At 44.7% G+C, this 19,939-nt stretch overlaps 1 protein-coding gene across 5 annotated transcripts in view; it reads right to left on the bottom strand.

Moving 5' to 3' along the window:
- The window catches only part of TMEM117 (transmembrane protein 117), a 430,756-nt gene extending 411,646 nt beyond the window's left edge, over positions 1-19,110 (bottom strand). Inside the window, exons 1-2 of one of the 5 annotated variants that reach the window (XM_090042374.1) lie at positions 18,992-19,110; positions 3,529-3,833 (exon numbers count right to left, since the gene is read on the bottom strand). In XM_090042374.1, coding sequence (XP_089898500.1) covers positions 3,529-3,805 — 277 coding nt within the window. In that variant the 5' untranslated portion in view covers positions 3,806-3,833; positions 18,992-19,110. Of the gene's footprint in view, positions 1-3,528; positions 3,834-5,641; positions 5,999-18,991 lie in introns of those variants that run through there. The other 4 variants (XM_090042375.1, XM_090042373.1, XM_090042376.1 and 1 more) reach the window with 4 other exon arrangements.
- Positions 19,111-19,939: the final 829 nt, after the last annotated feature.

The raw sequence follows: 19,939 nt of genomic DNA, 5'->3' as shown, positions 1-19,939 counted from the left end.
TATGCTGGTTCTCGTTTACATAAGGTTGTTCTACCACACATTATACCAAACACTACATTTTAGGCCCAATCAATGCCTCTGGAATCAAAAGGATTTTGGCCTGAGTTAAGTTTTAAAAAAGGAGCCTATAAGATACAAAAATGCAGAGATGTGAGCTGACAATGTGTGGAACCCAATTTGAATAAGAGGTAAATTTTCCACTTCACTGACTGCTGTGCATTTTTTCAGATGATACCCCAAAGCAATGTGATACATGCACAAGAGCTGATTCAGGATTATTTCTGAGTCAGCATTTAGAACTTTGAGCGTGATTTTCAGATGTACGGTTTCATTTAACAGGGGTCATTTTGTAAGTTATTTTTTCTTTCATCAAATTCTATTTCCCTCCCCCCCAAGTCTAGAGTAATTATCTTTTAAAATGCAACAAAGAATGACAAGTACATCTCCCTATTCTTCCTTCTTCTGTATTTTCTTATTCATCTACGAACTTACAATATCAAACGTAGAATTAAAAGCATAAAAGAATGCTGGAATTAACCAAATATAAAAGGTACTCAGAGATTATTCATGAAGAATATAATAGTGAACAGCCAAAAAGCACTTCTGAAATTTCATTTATTCTTACTGAACTCAATAAAGATAAGAACTCCTAGATAATGCCTCTACCCATTGGAGACTATTTTTATAAATATAGAAGTATCCATTTCACTGAAGGTGGTAGGAGTGGTAATTGTATTTATGTAATGTACTCCTTATACAGGTTATCATATGCTTTCATTTTAAATCAGCAGAAGATATAAGAAAGACCTTACAGAACTTACTATGCTCAATGGCTTCACTGTCTATTACTAAGAAACAAAATACAGTATTTCAAAGGAAACTATTACAGTCAAGATATGAACTTGCTAGTACTTTCACAGACTTTAATAATAATACATTGAGTGGGGAAAACGTCATGCCCTTATTTCTCCATTAATTCAGGAAAATATAGTCTAGAGTTGGCTCCCAGGCCTGTCGCACACTCTTTATGCAGCAGTTTAGCATGTTTCAACCTAGTCTCTTACTTCTATAACTCAAGGTAACAGTAATTTTTTAACAACCAGGTGTCAAATTGGGGCACATACCAGGATTCACTTATTCTAACTCTCCCATCACAAACAATGGGCAAATTCACCAACAGAGGATATGGGAGGAACAGAGGAAAAAAGGAAAGAAAATCTTTTTCAATCCCTTTCATCTAAACTGAACTGAACTGCATACAGAAACTGACTAAACTCTCTCAATTTCGCTTTGCAGCCTGATTTTGAGACAAGATTTTATACTATGAAATTAACTTGTGTTGCCTAGTTTCCCTTCTGCAGAAAGCTAGGAACAGGCTGCACGGAGTAACTAACTCCAGTTCTCTAGGAAATGGAACTAGGCAGAAAAGCAGCAATAAGGTAAACAGCAGGAAAAAAAGCCCATGAAACCGAGAATAAAAAAAGAAAGGAGGATAGAATGATAATAGAAATGAGAGACAACAGACAAAGAAAAAATGAAATGAAGAGTGACAGGCTATAATGCATCTTACTTGTAACTTACAGTAAACTAAAATCAGTTCTTGAAACTGCAGCACCAGGGGGTATTGAAGGAAGAACTTAATAAAGCAAAGAACTGAGTAGCAGATCATTCTCCAGTTCTGCTGCTTACTTAAGATATATATACACTGCAAAATAAAAGTGCATCTGTAGTATAAGTAGGCATATCCACTCTAATTTTCATGTTGCCAGCATGGATTACAAGATTAGTAAAGACCAGGCAACACACAGGTTTCAATGTGGACAGGACAAGCCCTTTGGGGATCCTGTGTAAATACTTGAGTTGCTTACCTGTATTGAAATCCATGCCAACTTGTTTTCACTATTGCTGTCAGCCATGCTAGCTAGATTAAAGCTATCTCAGATATGCAGACCACCCAAACAATCAGACTTTTCTATGCTGCATAGACATAATCTTTGGAGTTTGCCTTCTCTATGATCACGCTACAGTACTCCTGTGTAGAATACACAATACACCATTTACACACGGATGCACAGATCAGTCTTTGTAAATAGTCTGTATTTAGATACCGTGTTTATTGAACAGTGATTCATAGGTTATAAGGGTGAAGGGACCTCCTGTGTAAGTCTGACCATAAGACTTCCTTGAATTAATTTTTGTCAGGACAAGAACATATTTTAGAATAATGATCTATCTTAATTTAAAAATTGCAAGAGATGGAAAATGCAGTGCACCAGTTAACAGGTTATCCCAATGGCTAATGACCTTCTCTTGTTAAGCATGTGCACAGTATTTTAAACTAAATATGGTTAAATTCTATGTTCCAGCACTGCAACATATTTGTCTGCTAGTTTGAAAAGCCATTATTGAATTATTTCCACTCCACACACACAACTTCTTGCAGAATGATCAAGTAACCTCTTAACCTTCACTTCGAAAAGCAAAACAGACAGAGTTCTTTGAGCCTCCCACAATAAGGTATATTCTCCAGTCTTTTAATCATTCTTACAGCTCTTCCCTGACCTGTCTCCAATTCTCCAACTTCTTTTATTTAATTGGGGATACAGAACTGAAAACTGTATTCCCTCAGTAGCCTGACCAGCGCTCAACAGACGTAGTATAACCTCTCTACCCCTACTCAAGATTCTGCTGTTTAAGGAACCGACTGCTTAAGCCCTTTAGGCCACAGCATCAAAATCTGATCTCATGCTCAGCTGATCATCCACCGTGACCTCAAAGCTTTTTTTCACACACACTGTTATTCAGGACAGAATCCACCATACTATAATTATGGACCACATTCTCTGTTCCTAGACGAATGTCTTTACATTTTCCAGATTAAAAAGCCATCTGACGCTTATCTTCTTTTTCTCTTAATATAGGTTAACCCAAATTAATATGAAAGAGGGAAGAAAATGATTAATCAGGCACTTTATGGGAAGGTGCTTTTCTAACAATCCCCACTTTAGTTTTGTTAACATGGAACAGAGGAATTACCACTGCATCACTCAATTAGGTCCAGTTTGTCCTGTATCCTGTCTCGAAGAGGGGCCACCACCACGTGCTCCGGGGAAGGTGTAAGAACTCTGTGGCAGGCACAGGTAGATTAACCTGTCTCCTGACATCCCACCCTAGGCAAGGCTCATCCTTGTTTCTAATACTTCAAATGCGGTTTAAGCCCTGACACAAAGCTGAATATCCCTTCCAAAATTTGGAGTTATTCATTATGACAGCTCAGGATAATCTTGATACCCATATAAATATCCAATCCCTTTTTACATCATGTTAAGTTCGAGGCCTTAGCAAGGCCCTAGCATTAGCAGACATTAATTTTCACATGGAGGTAATCTGTGATATGACTTCTTTCATTCTGTATAGCATTACTGTTATTATAGACAGTTTTTATTGCAAGAGTTAAAAATTTGTAAAAGAAGCAGCCATAAGGTGCTAGCATTAACAGTAAGACATCTAGTGAATCAGAAAACTTACCAAACAAACGCTGATGGAACAAGAATTTCCCAGCTATCAGTCCTGTGAGAATGGCAAGTAGCCACAGAAACACTTTTAAGAATCTCCAGCCACCTCCTTCAGGGTATTTATTTGATACAAATGAAAAGCAGTTTCCAACAACAATAACATTAGCTTCCGTTTGACTGTGAGATACTGGATCTTCAGCAAATATTAAAAAGTTAAAGAAAATCACCAGGTAAGCCACAACTAAGCGAGACCATGGATGCTGGAAGTAGTAACGGAAGTCTTTATCCATCGTCGAATACTCCAGTGCAGCTGTTTGCCTGTAGAAAAGATATATATGCATAACGTCATAGATCTCAACCTTCAATGCAGAAGCTGACTACACATTTCAAAACTGAAACCAATATAAAATCATATTGATTTGCCTTTTATGGTTAGACTGGTTCAATGATAAACAATTCCAATCAAATGCACTGTTAGACCTAGGTAGGGAAAAGTGGTAATTTTCTGCCAGTTTCAATAAAACCAAAGTATATTTTAGCAAAATACTTGTATTTAAAAGCCCTACATATTCTTATTAAAGAACAGTTTCTTTAACATGATCATGGCACACAGGCATCCAAAACTTATTTGGATGCATGAAATTCAGGATGTCTTTCTTAAGCACTCCAAAAGGTATTGCAGAGCCTCCACCAATTTTTATTACAAAAAAAAAACGTTCAAAGCAAACCTATGACTACATATATCCTACCCTTTTAAGAACCTGGACTGAAAACAAAGTGGGCCATTGTTTCATCATCTGAGAGCTTTACGTGCATAACTCCCAACAACAGAACTGAAGGAATGAACTGACTATCCATGGAACAACTCCCAGAATTAATCTGCAAGAAGCCTGATCCAAAGCCTGGTGAAGTCTTTCAGTTAGCTTCAGTGGGCGTGGCATGAAGGCCAGAATGAAGGGCAGTCATATAAACAAGACACTAATTTCCTGCACCACAAACAACTTTGCAGGAATACAAGAATTATATTTCAAACTTTGACTATTTTCTTTTGCTAAACGACAACTGTGAAAAATCCAATGGAACGGGGCATAGCCACGTTACCACAAACTAAATATTTGCCTTTCTTTGTTCACACCAAACTAAGCATTTTATGTAACCATATTATTTTGTATTTGTCCACAAACAAAGCTCCTTCTGTTGTGGAATAACTACAGTCGTTCAACGAAGCCCCAGTCCAGGGAGGGAGGAAAAAAGAGCAACCCAACAATTCACTTCTGCAGCATCATCTTCTGATAGTACTGTATAGTCTACAGAATGGCACTGTACAGGTCTTCCTGGGTCAAATGACCCAAAAAAGAAACAAAACAAACCCTAAATGGGCAGTCAGAGAGCTCCATTGAGTGTTTATGCCAGAAACATTTAGGTGAGAGATAACTCTGATAAGAAAGGCTCCTTCTGTAATTATGTTTTTCTAAAATTCATCAGTTGGGCATCCTTGTCCTGCCAAGTCAATTTTATCCTGTAGCATTCAGATGATACAACTGCAGGTAAATTAATGAAATAGATGCAACCTAACAAATGATCTTAGAAAAGGTGCAGCATACATGCACACCTTCACAAGTTGATAAGGGAGTACAAGGAAAGGAAGGGGCGGCGGGAAGGAACTTTGTGAGGGAGGAAAGGGGCTGGAGGCAGGAGGGTCTCATCCACCCAGTCTAGGGCAGGGGCTGGCTCTCCAGCACCCTCTTACTTTCCACTCGATTTGGGGGGTTTTTTGAGTGAGGAAAAATAACAGGGCAATTCTTTGGTCACAGCCCCCCGAGAAAGCCTGCAGCCGTCTGGATGACTTCGTGGATCCCTATATGAAACCTCCGGGTTCATCTGGGGAACGGGGTTTAGTGACCCTGAAGAGGACCTCGCGGGCCCAGGTGAGAACCGCGAGTCCCGCCCCGGCCCCGCCGTCAGGGGACAAAGCGCACAGGACAGGACATCCCGCCCCTGCCCGCCTCCGGCTCCCGGGGCCGCCACCGCCGCACCTTCACCCTCCCCAGCCGGGGGCCTGGCTCGTGCCGCGCCTCGGGGAGCGCTGCCGCCCGCCCCGGCCAGCCCCGGCCCGCCGCACTCACCGGGGGCGCCGGAGCCGGCTGCAGCCAGGCGCGGGCGTTGCTGCTGCTGCTGCTGCTGCTGCTGCTGCTCCACACCCCGGCGGGCGCCCGGCCCGGCCCGGCGCGCGCCACCTCCAGCTCCTGCCGCCCGGCCGCGGCACCGCCCTCTCCCGCCCAGCGGCGGCTGCAGCCGCTCCGCCTCCCGGTCAGACCCCTGCTACAGCCCTGCGCCTCCCCGCTCCTGGGTCGTGCGGGGCAAGGGGCGCGGGCCGGGGGCAAGGGGCGCGGGCCGGGGCCAAGCCGCAGGAAGACGCGGGGGAAGAGAAGGGAAGGGGGGCGAGAGGCTGCCCGGCGCCCGCCCGCGTCCTCCTCGCACGCGGTGTGGGGGCAGCAGGCGGGCGGCTCCGCCTGGGAGGGGTGTTCGCACAGGGCTCCCTGGCAGGCATTTAGGGGGAGCTGCCAGGCCCAGACTGTTCCCCTGGACCCCCTCAACATCCCCCCCTAGGCTGACGGGCTGTGGGATCAAATCTGCCCCCCCCCCCAGCTGACTGGGGCTGTGGGATCAAACCTAGCCCCCCTCCCCCCGTTGTCTGGGGCTGTGGGATCAAATCTGCCTCCCCCCAGCTGACTGGGGCTGTGGGATCAACTCCCCCCCACAACATCCAGGAGAGCACTAAACAACTGCAGGTGCTGCCTCTGCCTGAAGAAGGATGTTTGTATCCAAAAGCTTGCAAAGAAGAATATTTCCAACTATTTTAGTTGGTCTAAATAAGCGATTTACGCAAAGAACCTTTTCTGCCTATATCCTTAGACCGACATGGCTACAACCATCACCCTTAAAACATCAGACCCCAAGACTATCCCACAAGCTTGTCTGTGGGGTGCTATCAAAAAATTGGCCTTAGAACCTAGGCTTTAAAAAAAAAAAAAAAATCAAAAAACCCCCACAAGCTAATCCAAGTATCCACATCACAGGACCACATGATATAAGGGACTTGAATTCCCTGGGACATCTGCTGGGAGCATGACTAAGCAGCGCGCAGGCTGTCCAGCAAGCTTCTGGGGAACAGTAATACTGGAGTGACATTATAGTGTGACAACTTTCTCTCCAGATGATGGAGAAGCCAACTAAGGGAAGAAGTTGCTGCTGTCCAATAGACAGAATCTGAAGGTAGAAGGCAGCGCAGGAGACAGGATTCCATAAGAAGCAAATCTAAGGAGAGGGAAAGAAGTCCATGACAGCTGGGTGTAGCTTAGAAAGACCTCATGAAGAGCACAGGAACAAACTATCCCAATGCTAAGGAAGGATAGGAGGGGCAGCAAAAGACCTACCAAGCTAAGCAGCATTGTTTTTTTATGAACTGAAACTCAAACAGGAATCTACAACAAGTAGAAACTTGGCCAGAATTACAGGGGTGGGTACAGAATGGGTATGTAGGGAGAAAAATCAGGAAGGACAAAGCAAAAATAGAGATGCAGTTAGTAAGGGATATAAAAGACAACAAAAAAAGCATTCTACAAGTATGTTACACAGTAAGAGGAAGACCAAGGAAAATATAGTTCCCTTAGTGAACAAAAAGGGCAATGTAACAACAGAGGCTGTGGAGAAAGCTGCTATATTGATGACCCAAAAAGTCAATCAAATAAAACTCAGTGGTCATTTCTATGTGTGCAGTTAATGCAAAGCAATAAACCTTAGAGCTTATTGCTCCACAGTTTATTGCTCCAGGGCATGCCATGCCATTTGAATGTGCACCCAGGACCACAGCTGGGTCTGAGCAGCCCTGGATAGCAGGGGTCCCTGGAGGTCAGCCTGCCAGCCTGGGCCTGCTCCTCCCTGGCTCAACATGCTGCAGAGGGCCTGGCTGGGGCACTGAAGCACCCTCATGCCCAGCCAGCCCAATTGCCCTGCATGTGTAGATGCCAAGATGTCTACAGTACAGCTAATTAGTCTGCTCTGCTGTAAGCATCTCATGCTCCAGTAAGGACAAAAGCAAAGTCCTGCACTTGAGGCAGAACAATCATATGAACAAATACAGATTGGGAAATGACTGGCTCAGCTGAAGTACTACTGAAAAGGACCTGCGAGTCAGAGGCAAAACAAATTCCTACAGCACCCTGGGCAGAGTGCTGACCACTGGAAAGTGGAGGTGTGGGTGGGGAGGGAGAGGGATTACCTACCCCAGCTCTCTCCACGCTCTGGCTGCAGCTGCTGCAGCTTTTAAACAGGATCATCACACACAGAGGGGACACCTGCAGCAGCATTATTGAGGTGAGGCAAGTAGGTCACCAGTACCTATCTGAGAACTTAGAAGGGCTGTCAATATGCCCACCCACATGCACCCCAGAGTCTCTTCTACAGCATGTGCAGCCCAGAGCCACCCAGCCTTAAAAGTTGGGTAGCCCTTTCCCCAGTGGTGTATAGGAGGGAAAAGGTCTAATGCAGTGTTTCTCAACATTTTTAGACTTGAGACCCCCCTAGGTAGACTTGAGACGCTCCTTGGAAAATGCCAGCTCTTAGTTTTCACTCTTCTTTTATCTACAGAAAAATAGTAGAGCAGTATTTCTGTTGCAAAGAACTCGGAAAGACCACAGCTATGGATTTCTATTTGATATCTCTGGGTTTAATCCTCACCCAGTACCATATTTGGAGTGGTGTGGACAAAGAGGGCAGCCCCACATACATGAACACTGCGTGACCCTGGAGGCTGGGGGCGCACAGCGACTGCTCGCAGGCAGTGGTTGCAGTGGGGGTGTGGCAGTGGTGAGCGGGGAGCTCCTGCAGGCAGCCATGGCAGTGTCAGCAGCAGGTGGAGGGGGGTGGCAAGCGGTGACTGCCCCTTTTTGCAGGGGGTACACTGCCAAACTCAGGGAGTGCACGTGAACCCACATGCACCCCCTACACATTGCCAATGCCCACACAAGAGAGCTGCTGCAGCCTACATGTAGTGAGCCTGCACCTCAGCTGCATCATCTGGGCAAGGAAATACCCCTCCTGTAGCAAAAATTCCATCATGGGCAAAGAGCTCAGCTCCCTCTCTCCTCATATATTGCTAAGCAAAGGCCTGCCCAGGTTCTACAGATCCAATCTCTTTTGTGAACCAAATCCAAATCTCTTTTGTGGGTCAGATTTGGCCCATGTGCTGTAGGTTGCAACCCCTGGGTTAGAGATTACTTAGAGAAGTTGTATATTTTTAAGATGGGAGGTCAGATGAAATCATTTCTAGACTACTAAAGGAAATGGCTGAGGTAATTGCAGAGCTATTGGCTAATAAATTTGAGAACTCATGGAGGTTGGATGAGGTTGGGGAAAGGGCAAATATAGTAGTCATCTTCACAAAAGGGAAGAAAGTGTATCCAAGAAATTACAGACTAATCAGTCTGGAAAGGTTATAGGACAGGTCATCAAGGAAACTCTTTGTAAGCACCATAATGATCAGGACTAGCCAAAATAGATTTGTCAAGAGCAAGTCATGCTTGACCAACCTAAGCTCCATCATAAAAGCAGACAGTTGATATATGGTAGTCATCAGCCCTAAATCCTGCTCAGGGCAAGATTATCCCTGACTAAAAAATCTCAGTCAAGTGTCTGGCCAACCTGCTCTTGAAAACTTCCAAGGATGGAGATTCCAAAGCTTCTCTAGGTAGCCTATTCCATTGCTTAATCACCCTCTTAGTGAGATAGGTCTTCCTAATCTCCAATCTAAATTTCTTTTGCCACAGTTTGAAGCCAGTTATCTCCATCTTCCTTGTAATCACCCTGCAGGTACTTAAAGATTCTTATCAAATCCCACCTCAGACTTCTCTTCTCCAGTCTATATAGCCCTAGTTCATAGATTTAATAGATTTCATAGACATTAGGGCTGGAAGAGACCTCGGGAGATCTTCGAGTCCAGCCCCCTGCCCAAAGGGCAGGAAGTCAGCAGAGGTCATAGGATCCCAGCAAGATAAACATCCAAATTTCTCTTGAAGGCATTCAAAGTGGGTGCTTGAACCACCTCCAGTGGCAGTCTATTCCAGACCTTGGGGGCTTAGACAGTAAAGAAGTTCTTCCTTATGTCCAGCCTGAATCAGTCATGGAGGAGTTTATGACCATTCAACCTTGTCATCACTTGGGGTGCTCTGGTAAACAGACATTCCCCCAGATCCTGGTGGTCACCCCTGATAAACTTATAGGCAGCCACCAGGTCACCCCTGAGCATGCGCTCTTCCAGGCTGAAGAGTCCCATAGCTCTCAGCCTGCCATCATAAGGTTTGTTTTCCTGACCCCTGATCATGCACGTGGCTCTTCTCTGGACTCTCTCAAGCTTCTCCACATCCTTTTTGAATAGTCGAGCCCAAAATTGGATGCAGTACTCCAGCTGCAGCCTCACCAAGGCCGAGTACAATGGGAGAATGACGTCCTGGGATTTGCTTGAGAAGCATCTATGGATACAAGCCAGCATTTTGGTCGCTTTACTAGCCGCAGCATCACATTGAAGGCTCATGTTTATCTTGTGGTCAATCCTGACCCCCAAGTCCCTTTTGTCAGTAGCACTAGCCAGCATAGCACTGCCAAGCCTATAAGGATGCTGCGGGTTTTTCTTCCCAAGGTGGAGAACCTTGCATTTTTCGGTATTAAACACCATCAGGTTCTTGTCCGCCCATTTCCTGAGCCTGTCAAGGTCAGCCTGGATTGTCCTCCTGTCCTCAGGTGTGGACGCTTTACCCCAAAGTTTGGTGTTGGCAGACATGGCCAGTCTGCTTCTGATACCAATGTCCATCTACATCATTAATGAAGATGTTGAATGGTATAGGCCCCAGGACAGAGCCTTGGGGGACCCCACTGGTCACAGCACACCACTACAATTGACTTCCATCGACCACCACCCTCTGGGTCCGACCACGGAGCCAATTCCCTAGCCAGTGGATCATGGTGAAGCTGAGGCTGCATTTGGCCCGTTTTGCTAAGAGATGATCACAGGATACCAAATCGAAGGCTTTTTTAAAGTCAAGACATCAATCTCTTCTCCCTTGTCCAGGTGATAGGTCACCTGGCCATAAAAGGAAATAAGATTGGTCAAACAAGACCACCCACAACAAACCCATGCTGGGTATCCCTCAGGATGTTGCCATCAGCCAGTCTGTTAAGAATGGTCTCTTTGATAATCTTTTCTAAGACCTTCCCCAGGATAGAGGTCAGGCTGATGGGCCTCTGGTTTGCCTGATCCACTTTCCTCCCTTTCTTTCAGCCTTTCTTCATAAGTCATGTTTCCCAAGCCTCTAACATTTTTGCTGCTATATGCTAGATGCCTTTCAATTTATGCAGCTCTTTCCTGAAGTGTAGGTCCCAACACTGGACACAGTACTTCAGGTAAAGTCTCACCAGTGCTATACCGAGGGAAAGAATCACTTGCCTTGATTTGTAAGAGTCAAGTTAATACAACCCAGTATATTGTTGGCCTTTTTTGCAAGAAGAGCACACCGTTGGCTCATATTTAGGTTACTGTCCATTGTAACCCCCAGGTCCTGCTCTGCAGTACTGCAAACTAACTAGCCATTCTCCAATCTGTATTTATGAATGCATTTATTCCATCTCCAGTGCAGAACTTTGTACTTGTTCTTGTGAAATTTCAGCTGATTGATTTTGGATCATTTCTCCAGTTAATCCAAGTCATTCTGGATCCTAGCCACACTCACCTGAGTGCCTGCAATTGCATCCAACTTAGTGTCATCCACAAATTTCCAAAGCATACACTCAATACCATCATCCCGATCATTACTGAAGATGTTAAACCAGGGGCAGGCAATTATTTCAGGTGGAAGGCTGCTTACCAAGCTTTGGTCCATCACTGAGGGCTGCACGAGTAGCCCCATCCCTTGACAGGTGTCCCACCCCCTGATCACCATCTTGGGACCAGAAGTCCCACCCCTAGCCCCTGACCTTTGCCGCTGGAAGTCCCTCCCCTTGCCCCCCACAGAAGTACTCCTTTCAGCAAAGGTTTGACATCTTGGAACCAGAAAAATACCAGATTATATTCTAAAAAACAGACAATTACTACAACATTCATTAATTTGATTTTAAAAAAATATTTTGTCCTGATTTACATGCATTTGTGTAGTGTACATAGAAGGGATTGTATAGTGGCTTAAAATGAAGTCTTACTCTTGTAGGGGGGGTGAATGGGTTGATATAGGTTTGTGGGTGTGTATGTGGAGTGGGGGAGCATGTGGATATGTGGTGTGGGTGTAACATAAACTGAACTAATGTAACTAATGTTAATACAGAGTGTAATAACAGTAAAATATAACCATGTTAGTCTTGTTTTGTAAGCAACTTGAAAACTCCATTTTGTATTCTTCTGCTTGACATAAGTGAATGAGCTCTGCATAGCCTTTATGTATGAGTGTGTGTAAAAGGGTGAATGGTGAGAGAATGGCATAGAGAAAGGAGAAGAAGACTTAACTGTTTATGTAAGCAACAAGGCGCCAAATGTAAGTTACCAGCCAGTAACTAACAAATGGCTGAAGAATCCCTTTGAAGCTTGAGGGCACAAAGGAGATAACAGAAGAAGAAATTCTACCAGATGGGAAACAAGAACATTCCAAGGCTAAGATAAGCTGAAGACAAAAGAAGAACAACTGCAGAAACAGAATCTGGGTATGGAAAAACCCCAAAGCACTGAAACAAAGGATGCCAATCCCTATAAAAGAACACTTTGAAAATGCCAAGCTGGGTGAGTCTCTTTCTCTACTGCTGTTTCATCGGAGCACAGATGCATCTGTTCACCCTGCCCCAGCTGTTATCTTTAAATCTGCTATGTTCAAATCATCATCATCTACTCAACAAGCCTGGGCTGGCCACCCTGGGCTGATACTGAGCAGATATTGCTGGTAACTATATCTGGTGTGTGTGTGGATGAAATGGTTGTTTTGTGTATGTGTATGCCTATGTGTAATGATGTGTATGATGATTTGTGTAATGATATGTATGATGATTTGTGTGATGATTTGTATGATGATTTCCCACAAGGAATTGTTTGTATGAATGGCATGGCTGAACCTCTATGTCTAACTCATGTAATCAATAAACACGGCACCTTGCCTTATCCCCCTTTAGAAAGTCTCACTTGTGATTTAAGCAACTGGCAATTTGTGTAATATGGGCGGGTATGGGGTTTGTGGAGGGCCATGAGTGTGTGCGGGGAGGGTGGCTAGGAAGGGTTGTGGCATGTGTAGAGGGGGAGGATTTGCCAACAGCCCCACCTCATGGCAGGCAGAGCCTCCCACAGCACTCCTGCTGCTCCTGGCCCTGGGGCATCAACGCAGTACTGAGCTCCCTCTCACAGGCACTTCCCCTATCTGCTGCCACTTCCCCCCATCTGCCACCACTCCCTTTTTCTGCTTTCCTATTCTCCACCGCCCCCCACCCAGTTCACCGCTTCACCGCCACGTCCCAGCTGCATGGCTGAGACTGCAGGGTGCAGCAGGAGTTGGACAGACCTAGCTGGCACTGCATGGAGCCAGCCAAGAATCACAGGAACCAGGCCAGCTTCTGCTGTATCCTGTGGACCAGCACTGCATCTGGGAACCACATGGTGCTGTAGCAACTGGCGGAGGGGTTGAGGGGAGTGGTTGCAATGGTGGGCAAATGGCTGTGGCAGGCAGGGGTTGAGTGGCAGCAAACAGGTGCATGGAGTGCAGCGACAGCTGGACAGGAGCATGGGGTCCATGTGGTGTTCCAGGGTGAGCACCAGCAGGGCTAAGTGGGGTGGCAGGAGTGCAGGTTGGGGGCCAGCAGGGGTCTATGGAGCCAGGCTGGGTTGTGTCAGCAGGGAGAGGGAGAGCCAGCTTGGCTCTAGAGCCCCCACCAACCTGGCCCTGTGCTCCAGCCATTCTACTCTGGGCCCCTCCTGGCTCTGGCCCCAGGATACCAGTGTGGATCCCACACTCCCACCCAGCTGTTGCTGCACTTCCCCCTTCTTATGTGAATTTTCCTCTCCAGCAGACAGAGGTGGGAATAGCCCCACAGTCCCAGATGAGACCCTCTGCTTGGCATGGGGCTTTTGGCTGGGGGGTGGGGGAGCAGAGCCGGACAGGCCTTGTTTCTGCAGCCACTTGGTCCTGCCAGCAGCTTCCCTTGGTTCCTAGTCCTCTGGCTCCTGCCATCTTTGACAGGCAGCCAAGGACAGATAAATATTAATTTTCTAAAATTTTTAGGGGCCCCACAGGCCAGATAGAATGGCCTGGCGGGCCGCATCTGGCCCATAGGCCGTATTTTGCCTACTCCTGTGTTAAACAATACTGAACCCAGAACAGACTTATGGCAAACCATTCCTACTTGATACCTCCTCCCATCTACCTACTGAGTTGTTGATGATACTTATTGAGCATGATGATCCAACCAATTATATATCCACTTTACAGTACTTTCATTTACTCTGTATTTCATTAGTTTATGTCATCCATCACAGTGTCAAAAACCTTACTAAAGTCAAGGTATATCACATCCATTGCTCTCCCCTATCTACAAAACCATGTCATCTTACCATAAAAGGAAAACAAAGTGGTTAGGCATGACTTGCTCTTGGTGAATCTATGCTGGTTGTTTCCCATTACCTTGTTCTCCAGATGTTTGGAAATAGATTCCTTGAGGGAATACTTGGAACACAGCTGGTTCCAAGTATTGAGATCAGATTGATTGGTCTGTAATTCCCTGGATTCTCCTTCTTTTGTCTCTTAAGAATAGGAACTGTATTTGCCCTTTTCCAGTCATTTGGGATTTTACCAGGCTGCCACAGTTTCTCAGAGAAGACAGCAAGGCCCTAAAACAGTGGGTCCCAACTTTTTTTTCCCACTCTCCCCTGCTGGGAGTGGTGTGCTCATCTTTTCTGTGCAGCACCACCAGCATTGCCCCCGCCACTCTCATCTGGGTCGCTACCTGGGGTTGGGAACCGCTGCTCTAATATTACTGCAGCTAATTCTTTCTGTACCTTAGGGTGTATTCTATCCAGCCCTGCTGACTTGAAAACAACTGTCTTCTCTAAGTGATTCCTAACCTTCCTTTCACTACTCTAAGCTACTTGTCTCCTCTGTTTGCTGCTGACTGCACTTGTGGTCTGGTAGCTGACCTCGTTTGTGAAGACTGAAGTAAAAAAGGCTTGAAATACTTCAGCCTCCCTTGCATCACCCATAACTAAGTTGTCTTCTGCATATAGTAAAGCACCTACACTTTCCTTAGTCTTCTTCTAAGTTCTGGCATACTTGTAGAATCCTTTTTTATTCCCTTTATGTCTCTTGACAGTTGCATCTCAAATTGTACCTTGGCCTTCTGATTTTCTCCCTGCATGGTCATGTGATATCCTTATACTCTTCACTAGTAATATGGACAAGTTTCTACTTCTTTTTCTTTTTGAGTTTCATCGCCATTGAGGAGATCACTGTGCAGACAGGCCTATATTTTATAATACTTCTTCTTCATGTGTTTGATCAGGGTATGTAAGTCCACTCAGGAATTTGAACTACGTGAGCAGAGGGGTTTTGGGGCTGGGTATTGTTTTGTGTAGGGGCAGAGGCAAGGACAGGTGTGTGCATTGTGTGAATGTGTGTGCACGTGCATGTGCATCCACATGTGCTGACGAGGAAAAAGAGAACGCAACTCAGAGACAACAAAAGAAGTTTCAACGGAGACTGAATAGCACCAGAGGAAAAGCTTAGACATGGGCCTTTAAGGGGTACTAACTTATAGAACTTCAGTGCTGTTAGCAAGAAAACCATACCGAATTGTTTTTCTCACTACTGCATGAGGATGCCTGATTCCATTATCAATGGGACTAGCCTATAAAAGACTCCAAATTTCTGGCTAGCTTTTCAAGTGATTTTGAATGTTTAACTTCACAGCCTTAACATTGCTTTACTGTAAAGTGAAAACTTTACATTTTGTTTGGTTTTTAAGAGAAATTTAAAACAGAAATTTTTAGAAACATGCAATTATTTAGTAAGTGGCACTGGAATTCTGTGTAGTGCCCCAGCAAGTCATGAAATAACTCCCTGTACACTGCCTCCTTTTACTCAAAGCTGAAAATGCATATGAAGGGAATCAGGGCCTATAGACCACTTTTTTCATGTACATTGAAAATGAAATTCATTTCAAACTACTTAACATATTCTTTATACCCATGGAATGAACATTTATCTTGTGCAGGGACAGGACTCCCCTGCTGTGATGCAAGATGGACTCGAGGGGAACGCCTCCAGACCTCAGGTTGGGGAGGACCGGGTTACAGAGCTTCTGGAGGGGCTGGACGTGTTCAAGTCAGCAGGTCCAGATGCTGTCCACCCCAGGGTGTTGAGGGAGCTAGCTGGGGTTATTGCAGGGCCCTTGGCATGGCTTTACGAGTGCTTGTGGTGCTCGGGCCAGGTGCCAGATGATTGGAAGATAGCTAACGTGGTCCCCATCTTCAAAAAAGGGAAGAGAGAGGACCCGGGCAACTATAGGCCCGTCAGTCTTACCTCAATCCTAGGGAAACTCTTTGAGAAGATCCTCAAGGAGCACATCTGTGATGGGCTGGCTTCAGGGATGATGCTCAAGGGCAACCAGCATGGTTTCATTAGGGGCAGGTCATGTCAGACCAACCTGATTGCCTTTTATGATCAGGTCACAAAAGCATTGGATGCAGGTGTCGCCGTGGACATAGTCTTTCTGGACTTCAGCAAGGCCTTGGATACCGTCTCCCACCCCATCCTCATTAAAAAACTAGGTGACTGTGGCATTGATGCCTACACAGTCAGATGGATTGCAGATTGGCTGGAGGGTTGTACTCAGAGGGTGGTGGTGGATGGGTCATATTCCACCTGGGGCAAAGTAGGCAGTGGAGTCCCCTAGGGCTCAGTCCTTGAGCCTGCGCTGTTCAATTTCTTCATTAGAGATTTGGATGACAGGGTGAAAGCAACCGGTCTAAATTCACTGATGATACCAAAATTTGGGGTGAGGTGAGCACGCTAGTAGGGAGGGAAAGATTGCAGCAAGATCTGGATAGGTTACAGGAGTGGGCTGACATAAACAGGATGCGTTTCAATACTGACAAGTGCAGGGTGCTGCACTTGGGCAGTAGTAACCAGCAGCACACTTACAGAATGGGAAACTCCCTTCTTGGAGCACGGAGGCAGAAAGGGATCTTGGAGTCATTACTGACTCCAGGATGAACATGGGCCGACAATGCGAGGTCACGGTTGGCAGGGCTAACCAGACCTTGTTGTGCATCCACAGGTGCATGTCAAGTAGAGCCAAGGAGGTGATCCTCCCCCTCTATGTGATGCTGGTCAGGCCACAGCTGGAGTACTGCATCCAGTTCTGTGTGCCCCACTTTAGGAGGGATGTGGACAACATTGAAAGGGTCCAGAGGGCCACCTGCATGATCCGGGGACAACAGGGCAGACCCTACACTGAAAGACTGCGGGACCTAAACCTGTTCAGCCTTCACAAGAGAAGGCTGAGGGGGGACCTAGTGACTGTCTATAAACTCACTAGGCGGGACCAGAAGGGTTTGGGGGAGACACTGTTTCCCCTAGCGCCCCCTGGGATAACAAGGAATAATGGACACAAGCTATTGGAGAGTAGGTTTAGATTAGACATCCGCAAGAACAACTTCACAGTTAGGGTGGCTAGGAGCTGGAACCAACTTCCAAGGGAAGTGGTGCTGGCTCCTACCCTGGGGGTCTTTAAGAAGAGGCTTGATGCCTACCTGGCCGGACTCATTTGAGTCCAGTTTTTTCTCCCGCCCAGGTGGGGGGTCAGACTTGAAGATCTACAAGGTCCCTTCCGACCCTACTTCTATGATTCTATAAAACTATGAACATTCATGGGTGTTTTGGACACAGTACATTTTTAATCTGATAACATGGCCAAGTATAAACCTAATTTCCCACCTGCACAGCCACAAGACATCTGTGCCATATGCACTATCTCCTTACCACATGTCTTGTTTCCTCCAACTCTCTTTAGGATACATGTCCCCCAAAAGGTGCATTTTCATTCTCTTTTTGAAAAAAAAACTGAACCTTTTCCTGTTCATTTTCATGAACACTTGTGCCCAGGCTGAGAACAAACAAACCAAACCTATAACTCTAAAGGTAAGCTTGATATGTTTTATAACTATCTGTAAATTATTATTTCAGAATGAATAAATTTATGAAAATTTCAGCATAAGTCTACTGTTCTACTGTTACTGAGAATAACACACATTTGGTGTTAGTATAATATCAAGTGCTCTGAAATATATTTTCAAAGCAAATAATTTCAGTAGATTTCAGTAGACAGGACTATTTTAGATCAGTTACTGAAAAGAGAGGTTATCTATAATAAAAAGAAATATTATTTACACATTCCATTACAAAACTGTAAACATCTAAACACTTACTCTTTTGTCCAGCTGTCCAAATCAGTCAGCTGAATCTATAAAGCAGGTCAAACCTAGATGATGAGTCATTTGACAGCAAGGCTAATTTTAAAATGATTTCATTCACGAATATTACCAGCACTCCCACCACTGAGATAGTATTACTTTATAAAAACAATCTTCAGTTGCCATCATACTTTGAGTATCATATATTCATATATTTAATTTCAGTATCAACAATTACAGTTTTTCATGTCAGTCAGACTGCCTGTGCATTAGTCTGCAACTTTCTCTAGGCAAGCTCTTTTCAAAGAAGCTGTTGTTTCAGTTAAACATAATTCCATGCAGTACAAGAAAACAGGCTTAGTTACTACAGCTTTCAACACAGTGAATCTAAACACTTCCAATATGTTATACTGCCAAGGTGTAAACTCCCCCCAAAATAAAAAACCTATACCCGGTACCTTTTTACTAGATAATGTCTCCTCTCTTTTCTGATTTAGCTAGTAGGAGTAAACTATTCCAAATATTCATTTTTCTAAACAGAATTACCAAGGTGATATTTGCAACAACAGAACAGTGACCCAAGCATAAAACAAATTAGAAAGTAATTATCTCATTACTGCTTTCTGTGTGTCATCAATATTTATATGTGGACTAATGAATACAAAATAGCACACTGCATGAATATTCAAAATTTTTGGTTTTATGTAAATCAGAGCTATGCTCTGGGGTAAATCTATGCAAGGAACTTTTAAAACATGTATGGTCTTCAAGCTTCCTTGTGTCAATAACCTAAAATACACACTTCATTCTTAATTGTTACGTTCTGAGGCATAAACAAATGCAGACAGTCCAATGAAGGTACAAGCACCCATTTCTTCCTTCATCCCTACCTGTAATGTCAACATTTTTTAAAACATATCCTTAATAGATAGTGATTGCATGAGTATTTAGAGTAGTTCTAGCTTAGTGCTTTTAGGTTGAAAAGTACCTGAGTGGGTCCAGCTGTGCCTGATTATATCATTCACTAAAAGAAGGCAGGCCTCAGGACAGTCTGACACTTTCAAAAGGTCTTTGGTTGCTCAGTGCTTCACAGCTTGTAACTTCTTGTTGGTTTCCCACTACTGTCTAATTTTATCTCCGCCTCCTGGCTTGTTTCCTGCACTGCCCCTCCTCCCAGCTCTGGTCCTGGTTTCTATACTACCTAGCCCTCAACTTCTGCAGTGGTCCCTATGTTTACCTTGCCTTCTTCCGTGTCCCTAATTCTTGCCCCAAGTTCTTGATTCCTAATCCTGACCATGACTCCTGATTCTGGACTTTGGCTCGTCTCTTAGCTTCCTAAACCTGCCTTTTGGCCACTGGGTTCTAACCTGCAGGGAAGATACCCACATGCAGTTCCCAGAAGTGGCTGAGATCTTCAGATCATATTACAATGACTTTACCATACATTTTTCCTCAAGTGAGTGGCCTAATCACTGTTAAATGTATATTTATATACAATATAAATATTCTCATGGAACAAAGATATGGATCCAGTTCTTTCCCTGTAGACTACAGTCGTACTTAGAAACTCACATTCTTAATGAATGTTAAATAAGCTAAAATGGAACTGCTTCAACAGAAGGGAGTAAAACTGATTTTCAACTCATAAATAGATGATTACTAGGGCACTCTCCTGAAGAGCAGTAGATGCAGGTTTAAAGCCTCTTAAGCAGAGACGGGAAGTGAACCTAGGTCTTCCACATCCTGGATGAATTCTGTAGTCTCAGATATTAGATAAGAGGGGGAGACCTCCTCTAGCTACATTTTTAAAGAAAATAATGGCTGCCACTGTGCAGAGATCAATCCATGAAGTACGCTCAGAACATTCCTACTGGATTGAAAGGAGTGAATAATTTGTGATCTTAATTGGGTAGAGGCAAAAGCTATACAATTAGCT

The sequence above is a fragment of the Crocodylus siamensis genome, chromosome 4 (genome assembly GCF_052110815.1).
Source record: "Crocodylus siamensis isolate JL-2025a chromosome 4, ASM5211081v1, whole genome shotgun sequence".
In the NCBI taxonomy this organism is placed as follows: Eukaryota; Metazoa; Chordata; order Crocodylia; family Crocodylidae; genus Crocodylus; species Crocodylus siamensis.
Note: the sequence above shows the minus strand (reverse complement) of the source record. Positions and strands in the feature narration are given on the sequence as shown.